At 37.8% G+C, this 24,963-nt stretch overlaps 3 protein-coding genes across 4 annotated transcripts; 1 reads left to right on the forward strand and 2 right to left on the reverse strand.

Moving 5' to 3' along the window:
• Nucleotides 1–101: 101 nt before the first annotated feature.
• Nucleotides 102–7,102, reverse strand: LOC135695373 (uncharacterized). Its single transcript, XM_065214443.2, has 8 exons — nucleotides 6,900–7,102; nucleotides 5,084–5,265; nucleotides 3,916–4,155; nucleotides 3,122–3,431; nucleotides 1,740–2,071; nucleotides 1,416–1,635; nucleotides 924–1,057; nucleotides 102–650 (listed from the first exon to the last, which is right to left on the reverse strand). Exons 1-8 carry the CDS (start codon nucleotides 6,904–6,906, stop codon nucleotides 276–278), a joined length of 1,800 nt encoding a protein of 599 aa, XP_065070515.2. The 5' UTR covers nucleotides 6,907–7,102; the 3' UTR covers nucleotides 102–275.
• Nucleotides 7,103–7,409: 307 nt separating this feature from the next.
• On the forward strand, nucleotides 7,410–11,428 carry LOC135687042 (uncharacterized). Its single transcript, XM_065203485.2, has 2 exons — nucleotides 7,410–7,634; nucleotides 8,199–11,428. Exon 2 carries the CDS (start codon nucleotides 8,293–8,295, stop codon nucleotides 10,312–10,314), a length of 2,022 nt encoding a protein of 673 aa, XP_065059557.1. The 5' UTR covers nucleotides 7,410–7,634; nucleotides 8,199–8,292; the 3' UTR covers nucleotides 10,315–11,428.
• Nucleotides 11,429–12,005: 577 nt separating this feature from the next.
• On the reverse strand, nucleotides 12,006–23,078 carry LOC135695368 (uncharacterized). 2 transcript variants are annotated; one of them, XM_065214439.2, is made up of 15 exons: nucleotides 22,909–23,078; nucleotides 21,553–21,722; nucleotides 21,230–21,268; nucleotides 21,081–21,119; nucleotides 19,971–20,069; nucleotides 18,460–18,564; nucleotides 17,993–18,240; nucleotides 16,898–17,873; nucleotides 16,008–16,262; nucleotides 15,694–15,816; nucleotides 14,909–15,061; nucleotides 14,201–14,509; nucleotides 13,488–13,700; nucleotides 12,985–13,202; nucleotides 12,006–12,376 (listed from the first exon to the last, which is right to left on the reverse strand). In XM_065214439.2, exons 2-15 carry the CDS (start codon nucleotides 21,707–21,709, stop codon nucleotides 12,206–12,208), a joined length of 3,105 nt encoding a protein of 1,034 aa, XP_065070511.2. In that variant the 5' UTR covers nucleotides 21,710–21,722; nucleotides 22,909–23,078; the 3' UTR covers nucleotides 12,006–12,205. The 2 variants fall into 2 exon arrangements, with proteins under 2 accessions (XP_065070511.2, XP_065070512.2); XM_065214440.2 differs by lacking the exon at nucleotides 19,971–20,069 and having other exon boundaries at nucleotides 22,909–23,076.
• Nucleotides 23,079–24,963: the final 1,885 nt, after the last annotated feature.

Consider the following 24,963-nt stretch of genomic DNA (forward strand, 5'->3'; position numbering starts at 1 on the left):
ACGGATGAAATAGAATAAAAGAGAAAAATTTGTACGATTGGAAAGCAGATGACATAAAACTATCTTGAAAAGCCTAAAAATGAATATCCAGGAAAAGAAACAGGTAGGAATCTAAATGATAAAAAATTGTTTGTTTCAATGGAAACATAATCTGAATACGAATCAAGAAGATCGTACCAAACAACAGATTCCAATTTAGGGTACCTGTTACATAATTCACATGGCTATGAACCTAGCCATTGGTGTTAAACATAATTTACAAATTATTTATCTCCTTATGTGGGATTAATAATGTCATCTTCCTTGCTGTGGGTCGCATCTTCACCCAACGAGACTTGTTCAATATGTTCAGCAGCTGTTGCTGATTCGGCCTCGATTGCCAGGTCATGTGTCTGTGATTCTACAACACTGCTTGCCTCCACAGCGCCTTCTTCTACCTTCTCCGCATCCTGTTTGATGTCAATAGCGCCCTGTTGCGCATGAAGAGTTGCAGCCTGAACTATGGCGCCAAATTGAGATGGATCTGAGACAAGCTCCAGTCCCTTCCCATCAGTCATTGCCAAAGTGACGTATTCATTATTACCGGCATGCTGTTGCATTAGCTGTTTGAAGGCCGCCTCCATTTCCATTGTCAGTAAGAAGTTACCAACCTTACAAAGAGATTGGGCACCGACTTGAGGAAAGCTTATATATTTATGCTTTGGCACACTTAAGACAAATGAAGGGCTTACATATGGGTTAGGAATCTTAGATGCAACAAGTTCAGAACTACAAGCTGGGCTTAAAGCTGCATTAGTCATACTGAGGGTGGAGAGTTATACATGTGTTCAGTACACATGCTTGCTAGCATAGAGTAGAAACAAATCACAGTTTAAGACTTTGGATAACCACAAAACAAGTTTTGTCTTCGTTAATGACCATACCTGGACGTATGATGGTTCTGCGGAGGATTCTGCTCCTGCAAGACTTATTGCCGCTGAAGCATCGTCAATCTGCATTGGTGCCACTATGAAGGCAACTTCTTGCGACGAAATATCAGCTGATGTCGGGTCCTCAACTAAAAAAAGTGATAGTAATACTAAACCTAAGCTAGATCTAGATAAAATGAGTTCAACTTATAGATAAAACGATGTATCAATTTTGTTGCTAATCCTACGCATCATATCAAAAACTTAGTTACTGAACATAATAGACTGTGGCATATTTTGGCCTTCCTAGTTAAAATGTTCAAAAAACAAAATCTTCAGGTAAAAAATTGTTTACTTCAGGATTTTACCTATTTCACCAACATCTAGGCGATAACCAACTATACCAACTAATCATGGTTTCCTTGGCCAACTATCTAAAATGGGGAAGGGTCACACATTGGAGAATTAAGGCCCTGAATAAAGTGAATCAAATTCAAATTCGCTTACCGGAAGTGCTAGCGGCCTCGTCTTCAGTCGCTGAAGTTGCATCTTGTGGCTCCTGTGCAAGGTCTTTCGGCTTTTTTTGCGTCAACGCTCTTTTCTTGCGAGGTACATAACCATCTTGGTGTATTTTTTTGTGATTGCTAAAATTGCCTGAATCTCGAAACGCTTTTCCACACACAGAGCAAACCAAAGGTCTTTCACCAGTGTGTATTCTACGATGCTCCTGTAAAAATAAGCAACAATCTTAATTTTGCAGTAATGTCTAAAAGCATTTTCAATATTTTCAAACAATATTTTAAATGAGATTTTGATTGTGATCATCATTACCTGGCAGTTCTCCATCCTAGCAAAAGACTTTCCACAGATGTCACATGCATACGGTTTTTCCCCAGTGTGTGTGCGACGATGACGCCATAACGATGGGCCCCTTGGAAACGTCATTTTACAAAACTCGCATTCAAAAGGTTTTTCTTGTCGATGGACTTTCTCGTGCTGTCGCAAGTCTCCTTTTAAGTTGAATCTTTTATGGCAGGTTTCACACTCAAATTCCCTTGCGTTTACATGTTTTCTGTGATGATCCTCCAAATTTGTCTTTGTGAGGAAAGCCTTAGAACAACCTGGATAGCTGCATTGGAATGGTCTCTCTCCACTGTGAAGGCCTAAAGACATAAAGCTGCCATATCATCATGGTCCTATCACCGACATCAACTGATACACTAAAGAGTTTCAAACCGTGACTTTAAAATTTTAAATTTCAGAACTTTGGACTGACTATAGAATCTAAAAGAAGACCTTGAAATTCATTTTTAAAGTTACATAAAAATCTATTAAATGTTTGGAAGAAAAGCTGAGATGCGGCAAGTGAAAGAGCTGTCAATACCTTACTGTTTTTTGGCCTGTTTCATAGAGTTTCAAATCTCAAGAACAGTTTATATGGCCATATCTTAGCCACTTTCATAAATTATGCAAATTCTAGAATTATCAACAATTCTTCCAATTTATTTCTTCGAAATTCAATATTTCTAAAATAATATTTTTAAGGCACTGTTACTTTGGAACACTATTGTAGTCATATCCTTATTAACTCAACTAAGAAAATTCCATTCATAGAAAATGTTCATGCATATTCTATTTTATATGAATTGGGAATATTACATTAGTGAATACATTGCTCACAGGATTCTCACTTGAAATGATATGGAAAGTAGAAAAATTGTACTGAATGACAGTTAAGGAAAGTCCAAGTTCTTGGTGCTAAGAACACATTTATTTCTGTTGTTATTTCTGCTTCCACCCAATTCCAAATGACCATTTAGATTTACTATCCCCTGGACCATCACAGAATATTTAGTCAAAATTTGGTTGTTGGTGTAAAGCATGTTGAGTTAAGTAGTTTCAAAATGTATGTTTTATCATCATCAGGCCTGGCCATTTGAGGAGAGCCGTAGCTCTAGCTCCCCTCCAGGCTCTCCTCAAACGCTGGAGGGGAGCTACAGATTACTCTCCTAAATTGTTCTAAAAAGCAAACTAGCTCTCCTTGAAATCAATTTTTCCTTTGTTTCTATTCTTATAGCTCACCTGAATACTACTAGGAGAGCTGTTTACTGCTCTCCTGTAAAAAGTCTTACGGCCAGGCCTGCATCATCATAGTGATAATGTGAGTGTTTTTTCCAGCTCAAAATAACTTACAAAAACATAAGAAAATATACCTTGATGATTCTTTAAAATCCCTAAATTTGATAGTGCTTTGCCACAAACTTGGCATGGAAATGGACGATAATTGTCATGTACTTTGTTGCAATGATCTTTGTAATCGCTTGATTTCATGAACCCTTTGGCACAGTCTGGACATTGCCATGGCAACTTGGCACCATGAACAACCAGATGCTTTTCCAAAGCAATTCGCATGCTGAATGATTTGGCACAAAAGCCACATTTGAACTCTCTCTCTTCTGCTCTGGTTCTTTTCCGCTTTGCTGAAGTCTCAGACAGTTCATCGGATTCAATATCTTGAGAGGTCTACAAAATTAAGAAACTTTAGCAGGAAGATATTTCTTAAAATGCTGGTTTTAAACTTTGCAGAAAAATGTTCCTTGATTTTAAGTTTCTATCGAATTCAAAGTATGAAAATAAAGGAGGACTCTTGTCTTCAAATTTTTGCAAAATAATCAGTCTTAACTAAAAATTACTTGTTTACAAAAGTTCTACTGAGAACCTTTGTGTCAGGAGACAGCAAAGTGTTTCCCTTATCACATTATTGTAAAATTTTCCCAGCCAATGAGAGAAATTACTTTCATGTCACATCAAACATACAAAACTCAGGTTTGGGAGGTTATAGCAACAACCCCCATAACAAATATTGCTTATACAGATAAATCAGTCATTTGCATACTACTTGGCAATTATGTTGGCAATAGCGAAGGCCAAAAATGACATGATTTGATTGAACATGTAAGTTAGGGAACTAAATAGAAGCAGAAAAAGCAACATAGATTTAATTTACCTGAAATTCTGCTTCAAGATTGACAAGCACAGCTTGTTCCCCACCCTCTACTTCATTGCCAACACCTTGAACTGCTGCTACATCTAACATACTTGAATCAATAGTTTCAATTTCAGTCCCTTTTTGATCACCAGCTCTGGTGCTTTGAATCTCCTTACTAAATTCAGATGCTAAGAACTCAACAGCTTCAATGTCTTCTTGGTTCAGTTCTCTTCCCTCTTCATTTCCTCCTGTTCCAGACTGAAATGATAACAAAGGCACATGAATGCAAAGAAAAGTTAATGCATATTTTCCCTAATATTATGACAATACTTGACATAGGCCAAATTGAAAGCACACACATTTAAGTCATAGCACCAATGAGAGTTTCTCAGAGACAAGAGGCAAACAGAGTTGAATCTCGTGAAGATGATTAAAGAAATTAACAGATTCCACAACATCTCATCACAAAGTAACAAAATCATGAAAAGAAAAACTTAGCATTTCATTCATAAAGGTTCTAAACAAAATAAATTGAATATTATGAGTAGGAGAAACAAACCATTTCATAAAAATGGTTATTTAAAGAATAATAAAAGAGACCCCAACTTATACTTTTCAAGTTTGCAACTATGAATATCAAGGAAAGGTCATAGTCATTTGTTGAGCACAAAAGAAAAAGTCTCTGACATGCATAAACTTATGAGAATCAATTCTTTATTCTATAACAAGTGACAGATTGTGTAGAACTTTTTTTCTTTTGAAACCAATGGTTACATGAAAACATTGATGGAATAGATTTATAGCATTCAAATGGCTTGTTCGGAAATGTGATGAGCATCAGTCATTCACTGTCATTCACTGCTTAGGGCTGTGGCAAAACAAATAACTTGATAGATAGTCACATAAAAAAGAACGTGGATTTTGGAAAAAATAACTCCTCTGTTTTTTAAGAAATTAACAATTTGAATTAAATTCAATCAAAATCAAATTACATTACAAGACATTAACAATGAAGGATATGGGGAATTACATTCGGTGTAGGGGAGCTTCTTTGACCACAAGTGCAAAATACTTCATGTAGCAATATATTGAATATGAAAACATAAGCAAAATCTCCCTTTTCGTTGAAAAAAATAACTTGTTTGGAAGAAATTGTGTATCTAGGCCTAAGATGGAACAAGGTTACCTTTTTCTTTACAAAAATTCTCTCATCTTCTGTCTTCTTTACATTAGCTCCAACAAAATCAGTGTTTCCTAGAGCTGATGATGAAATTTCAATTGCATGAGCAGCATCACCAGCCTTTGCTTCAGTGTCGAAGAGAGCATCTTCAACTTTTGCAATGATAGCTCCAGGATTGGTGCTGCCAGCTTAAAAGCAAAAAACTGCAAATCAGAAACTGGATGTTTGGATTTGATTCACAGTATCTGGATTTGATTCACAACAAATACAATTACAAAAATATGGAGGGGGCCAGAATGAAAAATTTTCTGACAAATTTTCTTCGATTCATTTTAATTAAATAGAAGCATTTCATGTTAGTGTAAGGGGGAGAGAGAAAAGCACATAACCTTTGCCTTAGCTTGAAAGACTTTCAAAATGCACTTTTTTCTTGTCTCTGTTTCATCATACTTACTGTGAAAGTCCCTGACATCCCGTAACCATATAGGTTGGTAGATTAGGACAAACAAAGGTAAAATAAACCTGAGTCAGCACCATGGTTGCGCCAAAGGGCAAAATTTTTTATAATCTTAATGCTTCAAGTTCGCTGGAAAATTGCATTCTTTGGAGCAAATTTAATAGTAAAATTTTATTTTTAAAATTAATATTCACTGGCAGAAAATGACAAATTGATCGACTTCTTCCTTGTCATACCTTATGCAATGTTATGCCTTCCCTGCTATTGTAAGGCTAAGACTTGCAGAGTCTCAGAAACTTGTTTTGGCAAATATTTCGAGTTATTACATGTTAAGGTGAAGATAGTGGGCACTTACTTAAGGGTGAGCGCTTTACGTCAATCAAAAAACGTTTAAACAAAAAAATGTTGTTTCCAACTGTGGACCATTCGGATTTCACCAGCGAAATGGAAATACCCTTGAGATTGATCACAAGAACGCATCCCAGTGAAAAATATCTCTCTTACAATAAATTCAAAAACTCTAAAAACTCTGGGAGTTTTTCTCTGATATGATGATAGCGTGCACGAGGTCATTATTGAGCGAAAATATCAGGAGACTCCCACAATTTGTGGGAGTGTTGGCATGTATGTGATGGGTAGGCACAGACATAGGAGACATGGGGTCTGGAAGGGCTGGAGCCCCCTAATCAGGCAACATTTATTGCAATCAAGGCTCCATTTGGGCAGTTTTGTCTAAATGAAGCAATAACAATGGGGCACAATCTATACTTAATGTGTGGCATCTGCCATTCCCATAAGGGGAAGACAACACCAATAAACTACAATCTTCATGATAAAGCAGTTTTTATGATAAAGCAAAACTGACAATGGTCCAAAATCCAAAGAATTTTCCCTAAGTTAGTCCAAAAGTTATATAGTATAACACAATAACTGACACACACTTTTCATATTTAGTAGAAAAATTTGTGACGATTTCCGCCTAAATTTCAGCCTGCTGGTTTTAATTCTATGCTTTTAAAAATGGCAATGAAAGATTATCTGCAAGTATATAACATCATAAATGGGTATTAAAAAGTATTCATCTAAAAAACAAATGTGATTTGCAGATCAACCTTTTTTAGTTTTCTTCTTATTCAGCCCATATCGTTTGCAATACAGGCGACTTGTTTAATATGCTGTGAGCGAAAGGGAAGTTGAAAAAGGCCATCTGGGGCAGTGCACACAGGCCGCCGTTCCCTTGATCTCCAAAATGCCATCTAAAAACCAAACATTCATGACTGGCCTCTTTGCATTTCGCTTCATATTTCTTTGCTATAACTTATCAATCAACAAAGTATGCATTTAAACAGCACAGCAATACATTACCACTCATTTTCTTTGGCGAAAATTCGCGCCAATACTTCTTCGTCTTTTCCTCCGATCCCTGTGAAGGGAAGGCCAATGTCACAGGGACACAAACGCTGCTCGGATTCACTCAAAAAATGGAAGATATAATTTGATTTCATTCAACTACTTGTTTCCCGTTTTCATTGACCATTTGTTGGGCCTTTCCTTCAAATCTAGACCCTTGTTCATGCAAGACGTGTTGGTCTTACTTTACACTTTAGTTCACCGTGTGAAAATCAAAGATGGCGGACAAAACAACACGGGCAACGCAACAAGACCAGAATGGTAGTCACGTGATACAGACGAAACGTGCATACAGGTTTACTTTTTCAGAGGCTAGGCATAGGCTAACCTCAAAAACAAAAGCAAATATAATAAATTGGCCAGCTTTTGTTTCAACGAGTTCCCCTAGCTCTACACCCAGTGAACATTGTATCAGGACCTGTTTTCATGCTTTGGGGATGGGTAACTTTTCTGTGCTTTCTTTCCACGTAGGGGAGAGTGGGGCTAGTTGTCACAGGGGTAAGTTGTCACAGCCTTGTTTACAGAAGAATGGCTAAATTTTCGAGGCTGTCGCCACGACCTTTAAAGGTGGGCACCATGATGTGTTCATTTGACATGACATTCATTTCTTACTTGACCATGCTGTTTCCAGTGCAAGCCTGTGATCGTTTTTGTCGAGCCTGAAAACGAATTTTGTTTTTTGGGAAAAAGGTAGGACTATTTCGATATTATGTTCTGCAGAAAGTTGCGATTTATTTTCTTATCAAATTGCACTGTTTTATCATTCTAGCTATTGTTCTTTTGCATTCCTCAAGCGTTTTTGGAAACATTAGGCCCATTTCTGCTAACTTGGGGGTGGGGCAAGTTGTCTCAAAATTGATCTAACCTTCAACAATGACAACATGCTAAAATTTCAATGATTTGGTCCTCACATTCTATTTCGAAGTATATTATAGGGTGGGTGTGAGTGTTTTCTAGATTTTCATAAAGTTGCGGGGGGGGGGGGGGTCATCAAAAAATGATGTAAAGTAATTTACAAATATCCCTTCGAATGGGAGGGGGAATAGGGGGAGTGGGTATTAGGATATTTTTTAATTGTTAAAACAATCTATTGCTGTTTACGAGAAATCCTAAAGGAAAAAAATGTTATTTGTTTTAACAGATGGAGTAGAAAAGACAATTTTTATGAGTGAAAATTGGTCATACTTTATATTTGTTCTTAATTTTTGTTCTTATATAGAGTTATTTGTATGTAATCTTCCTTTTTGTCTTTAGCTCGCAAGATGGTTCGCAAATACCAGAGGAAAACTGAAAGAGCCAAAACACCTAAGAAAACATTGAAGCTGCTGTTCAGGCTGTCAAATCGGGAATGAGCATTCGTAAAAGTGCAACATTGAATGATGTTAATTATCGCACTTTAACACGTTATATGAAATTGATGAAAGGAAAAGAAAGCTTAGCTGATGTTCACCTTGGATACAAACAAACAAGACGTGTTTTAAATGATACCTTGGAAGCTGACCTTGTTCAGTATGTCCTGAAGGCAGCTGCAATTTTTTATGGCATTACTATGCCTGAGCTGAGGTCTTTGGCTTACAAGTTGGCTGTTCAAAATGAAGTAAAGAATATTCCAGAATCATGGATCCGTGAAGAGATGGCTGGAAAGGACTGGATTCGTTGCTTCTTGCAAAGGCATCAAAATATTTCAGTAAGAAAGCCTGAAGCAACCTCAATTCAAAGAATGGCAAATTTCAATGAACATAATGTTGTAATGTTTTTTGATAATTTAGAGAGAGTTCTTAACCAACCTGAGGGTTATAGTGCTGATCAGATCTGGAATCTGGATGAAACAGGGGTGACAACTGTACAAAGACCCCCTAAGATACTTGCGAAGAAGGGGGCCAAACAAGTGGGTTCAGCAGTATCCCAAGAGAGAGGACAGCTTGTTACACTATGCTGTGCTGTTAATGCAATTGGAAATCATATTCCACCATTCTTTGTGTTTCCAAGGGTGAACATCCAAGACCATTGGCTTTTAACTGCACCCACTGGGAGCTCTGCCACTGGGCATTCAAAAGCTAGTGGATGGATGACAGAAGAAACTTTTGTAAAGTACATGAAGCACTTTGTGAAGTTTGCAAAACCTACAAAGGAACAGCCAATACTTTTGTTACTTGATAACCACAGCTCTCATATCTCTTTGGAGGTGATCAATTATGCAAAAGCAAACAATATTACCATGCTGAGCTTCCCACCACATTGTTCACATGAACTGCAGCCCCTTGACAAGACTGTATTTGGTCCCTTCAAGACATTTTTCAATCAAGGTGTTGACAATTGGATGAGGCAAAAAGAGAATGCTGGGAAATCAATGACTATTCATGTAATACCAAGTATTGTGTCCTATGCCTTTCCCAAAGCTATGACACCAGCCAATATTACTTCTGGGTTTAGAGTAACTGGAATCTGGCCATTTGACAGAAATGTATTTCCTCAAGACAAGTTCTTGTCAGCATATTCTACAGACAGACCCATGTTGGAATCTACACAAGAGCATGCAACACCTGCTAACATGCAACCAACTCCTTCAACATCAAGAGGAGCTGCTAATGTCCAATGCACACCAAGTCAAAGCCAACATTTAGACATGTTGTCTACAAGTGTGTCTACCAGTGCTGAACAAATCCGGCCATTTGGTAAAAGAGAGCCAAGAAAAGATGGCTCCAATAAAAGGAAAAAGGGGAAATCGCAAATTTTCACTGATACCCCGGTTAAAAGAGCCATAGAAGAGGAAGCCAATTTGAAGAAATCAAAGAAGAATTTGGCAAAGAAGAAAATCTTGTATTCATCTTCAGAAACAGAGCACATTGAGGGTAAAGAAGTCACAAAAACTAGGAAGAAAACTGATGAAAAGAGAAAAAACACTACAAGAATTGGACATAGAAAAAAGGCAGAGAAAGATGAAAGTGAGTTGAGTGACACTGAGACCAGTGAAGAGAGTGATTTTATTTGCGATGATGTCAGTGATGATAGTGACAGCCACAGCATCACAGAAGAAAGACAGATTTTAAGATCTCCAACAATGGAGCAACTAGACAAGGATGACCATATTTTGGTCAAGTTTGCTGGAAGGAAATCTTCTAGATTCTATGTTGGAAGAATAATGGAGCTTGACTGGGATGATTCTACAGTGGAAACATCATTCTTACGAAGCAAGCTATTTATCAATGATAGGAAAGTTTTCTTCTTTCCCAACAAGGAAGATAGCTGCTCACACACAGTTGAAGATATCATTATGAAGCTTCCTTTTCCAACAACCGGCCAGACAAACAGAGCTTCAACAATTTTTGATTTTCATTGCCAAGCATTGGACAAGTATAACACTGAATAGCTGTGGATTGTTTGAGTAATGTTTATTTGATTGATGTTATGTTTGATTATTTCCCAGATCCTGCACTTTTGTTTATTTTTTTCTGTGACAATTTGCCCCAGCTCTTGTGACAACATGCCCCACATGTGGGGCATAGTGTCACACTGGACCTCTTTGAATAAAAATGTAATTTTACCAAAAGTGTATGCACAGCTGAATTTTTTGGTATGCTGGCGAAGTACCCTGAGCTGTAAGCTTTTTAGATTTCACACTAGAAGTCTTATCATTTAATCAGTCTTTGTGTTATTGGTCAAGGAAAAAATTTTGTGACAACTAGCCCCACTCTCCCCTACTTCAGTCCTGAAATGAATTGGCAAGTTTATTGAATTAACTGGGAATTCTGTTACGAATGACGTAACGGAAGTTATTGTGTCGCGTTTTCTTGTCACTAGCCCACCATTTAAAAGTGTTCTGTCAATAATTAGCACCTACTTCATATTGCTTTGGGATTGAGTTTCTCCATGAATGAGTTCATACTGCCAATGCCGTCAAAATAAAAGAACTTGCTAAATCTGATTTTTGCCTCAAAGCAAATCTTTTTCAACTCCAGTTTTCAATAAATGATCATTGAAGAGTAGGGGTTATCTTACGCTTGTAGTTGCTTTTGCTGCTTTCAAAAAGATTTATTAATTTATTCTATCATGTTCTTGGTATTGTCAAGTCCCCCTTAAGATACATTTTAACTCTCCACCGGTATCCAGTCTCTTTGAGCTTTTCTTCATAGGTTTTAACTATAGGTAAAACACTTCTTACTTGAAATCATTCTTTTACCATGTCTTCTTACTTGGTACAAAAGAAGGTAAACATTCATTCATTCAAACATTCAACAACTAGCATTCATAGGGCAGCAACTAATTTCTTTACGACATACAAACCAAGAAAATCCTGCTTAGATTAATAATTAGATTAAATATAATGTATATATTAATTTCATTATGTATTATACTATCAGCAGCTTTTCAGCAAAGCAATCTTTTTCTCTAGCAACCCCCCCCCCCCCCTGCATGTAACCAAATATCTTTTTATGTAAATGTAAGAGAAACACACTAGCACAAATATGCAATCCATGGCATATGTTAAAACGATTTCATAACTCATCATTAAACAATTAATATATACAAAACTACAGCAATACAATTGGCATGGTTGTTAATGAACCAAGCAAGACATTAATACAGTTTACTCAAGTTTAATAATTAAGATCCTCATAAGCGATGAAACATTACCGCAATTAGTATCAGTTATATCAGTTACTATGTATATGCATTACGTTAATATGTCTAACAGTACTTTAGCTATGATAAGTTGAGAATGTTCTTGCCTATGAGCACGTTGCATGGTATGCAACAGATTCAAGTATCATATACCCCCAGAATCTGTATTTTGCAGCCATGTTCGTGAACATAGACTCTCGATTAACTGGGTGTCACCCTACATTAGCAATCCTAAATATCTGTTTTATTCTTTATATGCATATTCAACATTTTTCGACCAGTTTCGAGGGTAACTTCTACCAAAACTGATAAAACTTTACGAACTGGCTTGAAAATGACTCTTTTCAATTTTCCCTTGTTTTATTTTTCACCTCGTGGAAAATTCCACAATTTTCTGGCCCTAAAATACTACCTCAATGATATGATGGTGTTTCTTACTGATGGTTCTTTACGTGTTTCTTTAAAAAAAATCTACTTCACGTGTTTGAAGCAACCATGATTATATTTTCTCCATTAACGAGACGGTATTCGAGCTGGCTGACGTCACTCCTGTTGGCTACATGAAGTACTAAGAAATAAGAAATACAGCCATTGAAAACGTACAGATCTACTATACGGTATTACGTATACAACATCTATCAACCCGCAGTAACTCCACGTACGAAAGTGTCCGATAGACCATTTGCCATATTGTCCATATCAATATTATTCCTGCGTGTATATTCTGGTCGAACATCTTCCGTAGCGATATTTTGCAAAAGATGCTTCAGCACTTGAACGAGCATTCTTCTACTTCTGTGATCGCGAATCTGAGGAAGCAAAGTTTTTAAAAGGAAATTAAAGAACAAGCCTGACATCTAGATTTGTGCAATACAATATATTGCAAGTAAAACCAGTTTCAGTTCCAAGATGCATAGAAGACCCATCAAACTTAAACTAAAGAGGAAATTCCTGGTGAAATTTCAATATTCATTTTCAAGAATTTTGAATTTATTCTAAATAATGGGATGGCGATAGAAGATTTTTTCGGCAGCAATGCTCCAATGATGAAAAAATCCTACAACAACATTCAACATAATCTGTTCACACTTGGATTGATTAAAATATGCGTAAAAATGATGTTATGAATAACAACCAGTTCCTGTAGAGATTATCTGTGTGCACTGTAATATCATCCTTTCGATCGGAAAATTCCACGTGAGCCTGTGTGCACTACTCCATTAGTGCCCTGCCCTTTTTAGGTTACCCCATACATTCAATCCTTTAAATGCTTGTCCTTAGAATAACATGCGGCAAAAGTGCTTTCGCATTCCCACACAACAATGTGTATGCACAAATAGACACAAATCTAATTTTCTAACATGGTGCACTCAGGCAAAAAATTGAAATTTCATAAGATTAACAAACGTTCACATACTTGCGCGGGCAGGAATCTCTCCGCGTGCTGGTTCATTGCTCTTCTTCGCAACGCACCTAAGACTTCAACTCCTGGAGCCTCGATCATAATTCGTCTTGTAGGCTTGGCAACCTTGACCAAAGTAACTGATCCACAAGATGGACCACTGAAAGGAGGTGGGCAGCGACAGATATTGTTGCCAAGGCAAATCCCACCATTTTCGCAAGGAGCAGAGCAGGCTAAAATCACAGGCAAAGTATATTATAAATTGTGCATCTATCGGCTTATTTTGAAAATTTCGAGAAAAACAAAGGGTAAATTACTGAAATCAGTAGAATCTTTTGATTAAGTCGATGTTGCACTTTGAAAACATCATAAATCTATACCCACATACTTTCTCTACGAAAAAAGACTAATTTTGGAAACTTATACAATGGAAGTGATTATGATTAGGATTTCAAGTGATCTACACGTGATCTTCATGTGATCTTTATATGCACAAAATTGCAGCTGTTTCAAATTACCTGGTCCTTCACTTTCTGCAACTGGGCCTATCAGTTGACCGATGAGAGGAGACTTCACTTTTTCTTCAGTTTCTGGTCGATGAAGCTTAAATTGATGGTGTTTATGATGATGGAATGGTTTGGGTACTGAACCAAGCTCCATTTCAAGTCTGTTAATGTCGTGTTCAATTGCAGGAATATCTACATCGGGGAGTGGAGTGTGAGGATGAGCAGCTGCAACGATTAAAACAAAGACATAAATGAAAAGGCTTGTCAATAAGTTCAATATAAAAAGGATTGTTACATAATTGTTACACTGCAACATGGATGCAACAGTTTCTTAAATTCTTTAAATTTTATCTAAGAATAATTGGTGCCATGATTGTAGAGTCTTTGGGAATCTAAAAAAGTACAAAAAGAGCAACAAAGAAATTTCTGAAAGAAAGTCTGCAGCAAATATGGTTTTATTAATGGGGGACCTATTAATGAGCAGTTTTGTTGAAGAGCAACCTACCTCACTCAATATTAAAATCAAATAAAGGAATAGTTTTAGATGTAAGAAGAGACTGCACACAAAAGGCACATGTATAAAAAAGAACACACGGATAACGGATATCGTTCGAGAAATTAGGCCTGTCTATCTTGAAAAGCTCTACTGCTGGTCAGTTTAATTTGGGCATATCCCGCTTAATTTAGGCTTGAAATTAATCTGCCTGACACCAAAGATGTCTCACCTGCCATGATCTTTTCGTCGCGTTGGCGCAACATTTTAGCAAGGATCTTTGTGACTATGAAATTCAAAGGATATGGAAGGCCATTTATTGGCTCTCCACTCTCGATTTCCTTTTCAGCTTCTGTGTTCGGGGCTGGTAATGGGATGAAAATTTGCTTCAACAACCGACGGTGATGCGGCAAAAGTAGTTCTTGCGGAGCAGCATGCTCTTCTTCAGACATTGCTGGACGAAGTCCCAGATTAGGGAAATTTGCAGGCCCCTGGGAGGGACCTGGCATCAATTCAGCTGGGATTGGTGATTCGTTTTGAGCTGAGAATGCAAAAAAAATGATTTACGCGTGTGAATCTTTTCTGCAATTTACTGCAATTTTTCTCTGTTCTGATATTTACTTTATTTTCTTATTAACTAGATGATAGTTATGATTCGATAGCCAAAACAAAGAAGTTTTAAAATAAGATTCCAATATGAAAAAAATGTTCACAAAATTTCTTGTTTATGTACTAACTGAGGCAATGAATCTTCTGTAGGCAATTTAAAATGGCTGATCAAGCCAACATCTTGTACTGAATGTTGTTAGGCAAAATGAGAAAAATAGCTCACAATGATCTATTACATTTATTTAGTGACCAAATTAAAGCAGTGGCATAGCATAGCCAGACTAAAATTATTGCAAGCTGATCAAATGAATCTCTAAGGTAAATTACGTACGACGTTGGCTGCGACTCCGAATCCACTCGATAATTTCAGCCACAGCAGCTTCAACAACCGTCATTCTAGATTCCAGACTCTTTACTTCTTCTGTCAACGCATCTCCATATGCACTTGGGCCGGAGTTATCTTCTGGATGCAAAAATGACGTTGCTGTGGAGGAACAGGCGCGTGTTATCAAACATTTCAACTTTAGAAAACCAAATCTGTTGGTTGCTACAATTTTGTCTCTTAAACTATTGAAAATGAGACAAAGATGCTGGAAAAAATTATATTTCATACCAACACAAAGGTGCTGGAAAAAATTACATTTCATACCAACACAAAGGTGCTGGAAAAAATTATATTTCATACCAACACAAAGGTGCTGGAAAAAATTACATTTCATACCAACTCAAAGATCTAGACATCTTTAAGGATATTGCAAAGGTGACTGGCATAAGGAATTATCTGAATCAATTGAGTTCAAAGTTATTTGGACTTATTCCATTTTTGTCATGTAAATGGTAAAATTAGTTTGAAAAACCCCTTCCAAATTACCAAGGCTTGTATCAGAAAGAAGTGAAATTGTGCATTCTAATTGGGGTAGAAATGTAGGATACCATTATGACTATGTGTATCAAGACTAGCATCAATGTTGAATATTGTTTTAGGCATCTCTTTGGAAGAAATCCTGAAGATATTAACATTCAAGTCGCTAAGAAAAGATGTCAAAGAAGTCAATTTTCTCTTTCCCCGATTTTCTGTCATGACTCGACTCTAAAAACGAAACACAGGAAACTTACAGTTGTCGTTGTTTTCGCTGTTCTCGTCATCCTCTTCTCCTGGCAGTGATGGTGGCTCCGTTGGCACAATTGGGACAATTGGCTTCCCGGACACCGTCGGAAGAATAATTGGTGACTCCCCATCTTGAAAAAAGCTCAAAATTTTGTAAAATCGTTGACACTATTAAAAAGTTATCATTAAAATTTTCGAGAGTAATTGGAGGTAATGAAATTTAGGGCTTAACCAGAAGTGGTTCTGTGCATAGTTTTTGGATAAAACGGGAGTTTTGTCGTTTATACTCTTGTAAATCAATTCTCAGAATATTTGAATTTACCTTCAGGTTGTGGCACTGGTGGCCTCAACAATAACATCGGTGATCCATCCATATTCTGCCCGGGTGCTGGTTCCATTGCAACTGGTGGTGTTTCGCTGGGTTGTCCGGCCACTCCAAACTGACCCGGTTGTTTGAAAGCCCAACCATTCCCGAGCTGCAATTCCTGACCGGGTTGAGTATCTCCACTCTCCGATGTTGTCTCACCCTGGGTGGGGGTCTTAGTTGGGGCTGATTCGATGTTAAGTATAGGAACAGCTTTAATAGGAAAATGAAGGATTTTCTTTATATAAAATACTGACAAGATATTGGCCTAAGTATAGCAATAAAATGGAGGCTAAGAAGGTCACACGAAAAATAGGCTGCTTAAAAAAGATCCTGGAAGGAATCTCATTAACTTGCAAGCGTTCGTTAAAGATATTGTAGTTTACATTTTTAGAACTGAATGGATATTGTGAATAAATATGATTAAATGAAAAAATAAATGAAATAAGAGATGTCTGGTTTTGCTGCATCTAAACGCATATGATCTACACGACCTTCATATCAAATACATTTGATTCTATCAGGTAATCTCTATCTAATTTTTCACCCAAGTCTGCTTGTTTCAGTCAAAAACGATACCGCAGCAAACGTTAGGAAAATATACATGCAGGTAATTTAGCAAGAAACAAGAAAAATTAGTTAAAAATACTTTTCTGATCGGAGAGATCTTACTTCGGACGGATCTACAGGCTGTATACATTGAACAATAAAAGCTTTCTGTTTTCTTTTAAGAGCTCTTCAAACAAACATTTGCAAAATGGCGTAAAATCGCAAATCCATTAGATGATCTAACATAAATGTGTATTATATTCAGGTTAACTGTATGTTATGCATTCAAGATTCCATACCTGTGGTGTTATTCACCTCCACATTTTGTCGCGGTGCCCCAAAGAACTTAAATTTTCGAACAGGCGCCTCGTATTTTGCTGGCTTTGTTGGCATCGTTTTGTTGCCAATTTTCGCAACTGTCTGTCCATTTTGCTTGCTACTGCTAAGTGCATTTTTACGTTTCACAAAGGTTGTCTTCGAATTTTTAAGCTTTTTAGACACCCGCTTCTTCTTTCCTTTGCTAAACTGCCCAGTGACGCGTCTATTATCATGACCACGGCTATTTGCTATTTTTCCTGAAGATTCATCTCCCGAATCATCGTTTGTATAATCATAGCCATAATCATCATAGTCATCAAAGGCTGCATGTTCTATATTCGATCTGCGGTTTTCTGTTGTGAAACTTCTCTTTCTGTGGTTGGATTTCACTTTCGAAAACGCGGTTTCCCGCGCAACTTTCGCGCTCAGAACGCTTTGGAGTTGTTTGGAGATTGGCGCTTCGTAAGACGATCCTTGCGTCCAGCTCAACTCGTTTCCAGGCACTGTTACATCGTGCTTATTGAATTTTCTGATTAAATGTTTATCGACATTTTTATACCTAACTCTTGTCTCCTTTTGTTGTTTATTTGTATGCTTGGATGATTTGTTTGCGGTGCGTGAGTGTCTGTGCGTTTTGTATCTCTTCTTACTTTTTGTATGCTTTACTTTCTTGCTAGATTTATGTACAATCGCCTCTGCAGGCATCTCTATATTAGCTGTGATGCTTTCAGGGGTTTGCTCCTGGGGTACCATATTACGTGCCCCTGAGCCAGCATCTGTTACTGCATCCTTCTCCTCCGTGATTTTAGCGTTGGTTTGTTGTTGCGCAGTTGCCTGATTTTGTTCAAAACTCGACTGCGCATCAGTTCTTGCTTCTGTCTTCGCTGCAGTAGCGCTCCCTACAGCAGTATTTTGATAACCAACCAGCTTTTGCTGGCTTTGGATGGCTGGAGAGACCTGATGAAAAGAAAAACAAACTTATTTTTCGTAACGCTCACGCAGATCATTTCTGGCAAATGGTAAAATTTTAACGTCATGAAAATTGGACGATATCAACATTGAAAATATAAACTTGCCTGATTTCCATTATAATACGTGTTCGTCTCCTGTCCAGTCGTTGCTTGCTGAGCACTTTCCTGATTACCGCGACTATTCGCAGGGGTGCGTGTTCCCGCGTATGTTGGCTTGTCATTACTGTCTGTGTCCTCCTCCCCAGGGGCATCGCTGCCAGGCTGGGCCACAGTCACCGTCTCATTGTAACCGGTTTGTTCCGACGCGTTCTTCTCGACAGGCATTGCGGATTTCTGTAATGAAGCGGTATCACCTGAAATCAAGAATGAACGTCATTGGTAAGCATCCTAACCATGCAAGCAGCTTCAATGATATTAAGCGAACAATAATATTGGTGCTAAACATGAAAATATGAAGTACTTGCGAAATTTAAAGACTTCATACCTCAAAGACTTCAAGACTTCATGCGGCTTCAGCATAAAATTTTCAAAGATGAACAAACTTTACATAAAGCAATAAATGGCAAACTCACCACTGTCACTACTTGCTTTCAAAATATTGGCTACCTGATTGGAAACTTTCTCACCAGTATGTGTAACTAGTTTCTCCACAATACTGTGCATCACTTGGCGTGCTCCTACAACAGTATTTTATGAAGATGTGAAGTCAACAAAAAGATTTTTCTAACTACGAGAAATGCTCTTAAAGTCTATGCTCTCTCTGTCAACACAATATTCCCTCGAATCTAATTTTTTACTGATATAATATTCCCAAATCCCTACAGTCTCGTCGCAATCATATCGCAAAACAAATTCTTCTCCTCTAGCTGTGCATGGAGAGGTTAACTATACATGACGATCTACTGTGATTACAAGGAAGATGCCTGCTCCTAAACACGCTTAGGCCCCCAAGAAATGCTCTCAAATTTAACTTCCTTTATCTAAATTCGTGACGTCTTATGCCCTAAGAACCTTCTTGAATCTCAAAATGTATATTGGTTCTTGCTGTGTGAATGTTTCCAGAAAGGGTACGTTCACACTACAAGAAACTTTTGCCTGAAGGCCCACAACACTTTTTAAGATCCTTCATGAAATACCGTTGAACGAAGGGGGAAGGGGCGATTATAAGATTTTTCGACAACGATGAACCCTTGATTAAAAGTTCACAAACAGTGTTTTATATAGTGCGAGCAAGGTTTCAGAACAGCCATCGTCATCAAAACAGCCAGAAATCACAAAATAGGGTTGACACAAATTTCAATCGAACTATTGTGTAGCAAGAAACACAAATGAATAGCATGATCATAAATATACGGTAATTGGTACGGTTGATGCTAAAGGATGGAACAATGACCAGGAATGCGATGCTTCTCCAAAAGAGTATCCCCCATCCCCTAGTGTTTATATCATGGTCTCTAATACAGCAGTAGCTATAAGTGTTAACCGTTAATGCAATCATCTCTAGATATAGAAGAACAGGGTCTGTGTCTACTGAGAGAATATGCAAGCGAGTGCCACAACGTAAAGTGCTGCTGACCCCGGCCTCCATTCCTGGTATGATCGCGCACTCGATCACATTTTCTCTCAGCAGCTGTTACTATTAAGGGCAGTACCTCCGTTATAGAAAATCTACCCTCTTGGTCCTTATTTGCAGGCAGGACCTTATAGATTTACGGTGTCATTATAGTGACCGATTAGGGCTCCGTTTCAACAAGGCAGGACGTCTATTCGTGCGCAGTCATCCGGACTCCACTAGTCTCAGCTAGAGTACTAAATTCGCAGGCATCTGTGCAAAGACACTTTTACTTTTGCATGCTTATAAATTCAAGATTTACTTTGAGAAAGCCAGCATAGGAATATGATGGTAATGCAAGTCCGGCTGCACGAATACTCGTCCGGTATCGTTGCAAACAGAGCAGTAAACAGTCAACTGCAGTTAGAAATAAACTGTTGACATCGGAAACTGTCAGGCATGCTTGTAATGGCACTTTACGTCAAAATACTTCATAAAGATTTGTGTCTTTGTCCGTTAGCTGTCACATACCTTTAGCTCTCCATACTTTCCACAGTCGTCTAATAATTGAAATCCAGAGAGCGCTAAGTTTCTCAAACGTCCGTAGGGGTAGATTCTTAAGGTATTTACCTATGAATTTAAAAGAGAGACTGTCGAAGCACCTGTCTGTCATCCTACACGTTACGCAATATTAGGCAGTTTTCTTTTCATGGTCAAAGTTGCGTTAAGTCTTTTAGTTAAAGTCTAGTTTGTCGTTAATATTAAATAATTTACATTCCCCTGTGGCAGCATAAAAGACAAACGTAACGAAATTGTGCCTTTTACATAGCCTGAAGTTCTTATACAATATATCTTGAAGTCAGAAATTTATCAAAGTTCATCAATTTTTACTAACACCAGTTGAGTCCGTTACGATTATCATCTCCATGACGTCAATACATTCTATGTTAGAGAGCTACATAATCAGTCATGACACGAGGATTATGGTGCAAGGGGGAACGCTTAAAATTATGTAGGTGTGTTAGTTAGAAAGATTGGATTGCATAACCAGCCCCCTTTTTAGTTTGGTTATTGAAAAGTGCATAAAAGCTCCTTACAGGATTTGTAACTTTGACTAGGCCAAAACCATGATCTTTTTGGCAGGGTTAAGCGAAGATAATCAAGGAAACTGAACATACTTATGTAGTATCTGTTTAAAGCCAAATATATTTCAAAGGGCTAGATGTAAGGAAGGTAATCTGTTGAAAAGCTACGATTATATTCCTGATATTGCCTCGGACAGATGGTGAGATAGGCTTCAAACAGCATTAGCTCCACAGTCTTAGTTTGACCAGGTTTTTGTTTCCTTTTCTTGAGTCTGCATAGGCTCCTTTGAGCTCAACGACAGGTAGATGCTACATATTTACATTTCAGAGGTACTGCCCTTATCCAAGCTTCATTTGATATTCAAAATGTTACCTCTTCTTATAATCAGTAGAATTTCCCTTCAAATGATTTTACTTCAAGATGCATTTTAATGTTAGTGGAACTAAATAGAATAATTTTGTATGGATCAAAATTTCCGTGACTGTTACCAGAAATTTTAGCAAGTATAAACAGGATTCAATTTTAACTGAACCAGTTTCTTTTTAAAATATTTACCTGTTTTGATATTTTTTGAGAGATCTTCGTCCGATTTATCTAAAACAAACAGAAAAAGATTGATGCGAGAATATGACAAAATTTTGATCGAAAAATTTTGTAGGGAAATGTTAAAACCTTTTATAAAGATAACAACTCTCTTTACTTACTCTTATTAATCTTTCGCATTGTCTCGATGACCTTTTGAACTGAAAAAGAAGTTAAATTTTCAGACAACTTTGTCAGTAAAAGTTCATGATACAACCAAAACGAAAACATTCAAAATAATGGGTTGTCAATTTAGAAACGAATGCCGATGGTGATGATGATTATGATGATGATGATGGTGATCATGATGATGATGATGATGATGATGATGATGATGATGATGATGCTAATGAACGACGGCTAACAAAATGCAGTTTTCAAAATTGGTGAAACTGGAACCGTACATAGAAAGCCTTAATTGATATAAAAAAGATAAAGAAGTCACCTTCTTGTCCGTTGAAGCCTGATCCCTCGTTGCTTTCATCGCCAGAACTAGCATACCCATCTCCGTCATGCCCCGATGAAGCTTGATCATCAGCTCTGACTTTCATTGAAAGGAAGGCAAAAAGCAGCAAAAATGCGGTAAATAGATGGTGCCTCATGGCTTGTCTGTGTCTGAATAGAATAGAAGATATTTTAGAATTATGATGAACTCACGCCACCTTGAGCGTTTCATAATGGCATCAAAACGTTTCCAGGAAGACTTGTTTGCGACGCAACGTATAAACATGGCTTTTTAGACGCGATTAATTTTTACCCAGCATCTATTATTCTTACCTAACGGCCTATTTTAATGTTTTATTTTTCATTGAACCTGTATTTTAACAAAAACTTGGGTTCTACTGAATTGAATTGATCGTCTTTTCAAATAGTAGTGTTTCGGCAGCAAAAGTTTTACAAATATGGTCATTTCTAAGAACTCCTAATACCAGAATCCGGTATTATCATTTCACCCCAAATTGTGGCCTTCCTGGAGGGCTAGGCCAACAGGCCGAAGAAGAAGATTCGCCAACGAGATTTGACAGCTCTATGAATTGCTTTTAACTAATCAATTGAGACACTTGTCAAACACGACCTGTTACACTGGTGGAAATCTGGGCATCTGACAATATGCTGAATCGAAAGTTTACTTCACCTTCGAAAATAGTAGGGCACTTATCCATAAACTTCGCAATGTGTCTATCTGGAAGGTGAGGTTACGAGAAGGCCTGTTAAGCGGGAAAATTATTTCGGGGCTGGAATCTCGCAAGACTTCAAATACCACGCTTATTCACTTTCTTCCGTTATTGGAAACTTGGTAGCCAGCAATCCTAAACTCACTGCCTCTTTCCTCTCACTTTTGAACCTCTTATGCTAAAAATATTTGTGGTAATTTGCTGGTTAGAAACATGCACCAATTTTCACGGGACACTTAAACGATAGATTTATTATAGATTCCTTCGAAGTCCCTATTAAACCAGAAAAATTAGCTAAAAAGCCCCAATTGCTTAATCAAATGATTCAAAAGCTTGCACGTTGGGATTAACCAAATTATGCCCTTACACTTCAATAAAAAGAAGCTAGAAAGGAGGCTCTTTGGATTACTCCTTTGACATACCTTATCAGATAACATTCATAATAATAATTAAAAAGAACCTAGTGTTCAAATTTCATTACTACATCGTTAGATCGTTTCTCTCTCGTAACAAACAGCCAGCACAAAATTGAAGCTCAAGTGAATATGATTAAACTTTGCGAAAAATTTACATAACAAAGAAAGGTTAATTGCTAGTTTCGCCAAAAACGAAACCTTAAAACTTACGATAAAAATTAATGTCCTTCACTCAATGTTGGCTTTGCTCGTCCTATGATGAAACTCTCAAATATTTGAATAGAAAAAATTCACAACATAACATTTTCAAAAACAATTGCAATGTTTCGCCGTTGCAGTTTCGCCGTTCCTCTCTACCTAATGGCGTAATTATTTAATTTCGCCACCAGTAGGGCTTTAAGTGATCAACAATCAAGTTTTGAACCGGCGCAACGGAGGTCACTCAAGCGCAGCGACATGCAAATTTGCTTGATAAGGCAGATAAACTTGTGCGTAATCCGATAAGGCGGCGAAATTCTGTCGATATTAATGCTCACAAATTTCTCTATTCAAGGCAGGCGTATCACTATGCCCTTTGTTTGAAAACTTTTGATTTAAATAATCAGATTTCGCCATAGCGCTTTAATTTTATCGAATGTGAGTCAAATATGATTTTTTCTAAACCCCTTGCAGTTTTAGGGAAGATGCGGGGATGTAGAGCTAGGGGGCTCAGGGGGGCTGAGCCCCCCTTGTTGCTGCCGAAAATTGGCAAATCTCTACTTTTGCTATTTTTTTTCGCAACATTTTGGGCAAAAGCCCCCCTTGTTATTTGGTACTAGTCTTTCTTGGGGTCAAATAGACAGCCCTTTTCAAAGACGTTCAACAGAGCGACAAGAGAAGAAAAATATAGACAACTCTAAGTAGTTTAACATTCCGGCTCACGGCCTTCATAGACATTGACTCATGACCACTATCGTCTTTTGATGATATTTTTCATCAAATACTGTCGTCCCAAGGTTCTTCGAGGCTGCATGGCATTTTTGAAAGGCAACAGCCTCGATCCGTTATATCAATTGCAGATAAAAGACCTGGCCAATGCACACTGTTATGCTTTGACGGTCCGCTGCAAATTCATTGATGTTTGCGTAGCGCATCTTTGCTTTCCGTCGCAGGACTCATCCCAGAGCTAACTACCCAATGAATACTATTGACCTTGTTATAAAAGGATGTGAGGCTGAAAGAGATTTTTAAGGTATGAAGAATCAACGATTAAAGTTAGATCTATGGGGATATTCTTCAAGCTCAATTTGTTTTCTTCTTTGTTCCAATCTGTCCTTCTTGTCTCGACAACCTGTTTGTATGCTTGCAAACTTTAGCCTCGATTAAAAAAAGCTTAAAATAGTTTCTTAATGATGTAAAGAAATCTTGGGAGCCAACTGGATCGCATGTTGATAGGCACGACCCGATAAGTTTCGTTTGATCTGATACATACAGCAATAAAGGTAATCCCCGCAATGACATGCCTGCTTCTTCAAGATTCAGGCTTTATCGTCGTTTTCGAAAGGTGCCTACGAGGCAGGGAGCGGCTCTTGTAGTCCTTTCTTACCTAAAAGGTTGCTGTTTCGTTTAAGTTCAGGTTTTTCTGATTTACTGTATCATACAGTAGCTTGATTAACAGGAAGAGAATACTTTGCATTTTGAAACCAGCTGGTCACGTCATTGGCTACTGGTTTCAAATGCTGATTTCCTGTGATAAGGAGACAGGTTTATCTGGGTAAGGTCAAGTTTATCTTAGCATTGAGATAACTAATTATATGACGTTTAGAGCCCGGTTTAACCGGAGTTAATACCCGCGTAGGTAACCTGGCAACCAATTTGTGCGTGATACACGAGATCGTATTTTAACCACGAGGTCTAGTTATCCGCCCTCTTTGCATTCAGCTAGCGACTGGACGAGTCACATTCTATCAAAGCGCGCTGTATTTTCCCCCACCCTCCCGGCCCACTTTTCTATCCTATACCTACCTTTTCTACCTACCGCTGTTTTCTGCAGACATCCTTTCGTCCGCGGAACAGGTGTATTGGCGGCCTACCGAAAATTTACTTTTACCAATCACCGACCGTAAAGTTTTGATTAACTCGGTAGGACAGGCATGAGCCTATACACAAACGCCCAATGCCTGATGACTACTCCCACCTTAGGTAATGTACAAGCTAACTTACTTTAGGTTGTTATAGCTATGTCCAGGTAGTCAAGAGGGGATTAAATCCCTTTATTGCGTAGAG

Source organism: Rhopilema esculentum, chromosome 2 (genome assembly GCF_057945365.1).
Source record: "Rhopilema esculentum isolate cy_ngs chromosome 2, ASM5794536v1, whole genome shotgun sequence".
NCBI lineage: Eukaryota > Metazoa > Cnidaria > Scyphozoa > Rhizostomeae > Rhizostomatidae > Rhopilema > Rhopilema esculentum.

Coding starts and splice junctions, on each gene's coding strand:
- LOC135695373 (XM_065214443.2), bottom strand. Junction 4,156..5,083: donor GAATTTTTGTAAAGAAAAAG/GTAACCTTGTTC, acceptor TTATCATTTCAG/TCTGGAACAGGAGGAAATGA. Junction 2,072..3,121: donor GATTTTAAAGAATCATCAAG/GTATATTTTCTT, acceptor TTATGTCTTTAG/GCCTTCACAGTGGAGAGAGA.
- LOC135687042 (XM_065203485.2), top strand. CDS start 8,293: ATGAGCATTCGTAAAAGTGCAACATTGAATGATGTTAATTATCGCACT.
- LOC135695368 (XM_065214439.2), bottom strand. CDS start 21,709: ATGAGGCACCATCTATTTACCGCATTTTTGCTGCTTTTTGCCTTCCTT. Junction 21,269..21,552: donor AGGCTTCAACGGACAAGAAG/GTGACTTCTTTA, acceptor CTTCTTTTTCAG/TTCAAAAGGTCATCGAGACA. Junction 16,263..16,897: donor GGAGGTGAATAACACCACAG/GTATGGAATCTT, acceptor TTCCTATTAAAG/CTGTTCCTATACTTAACATC.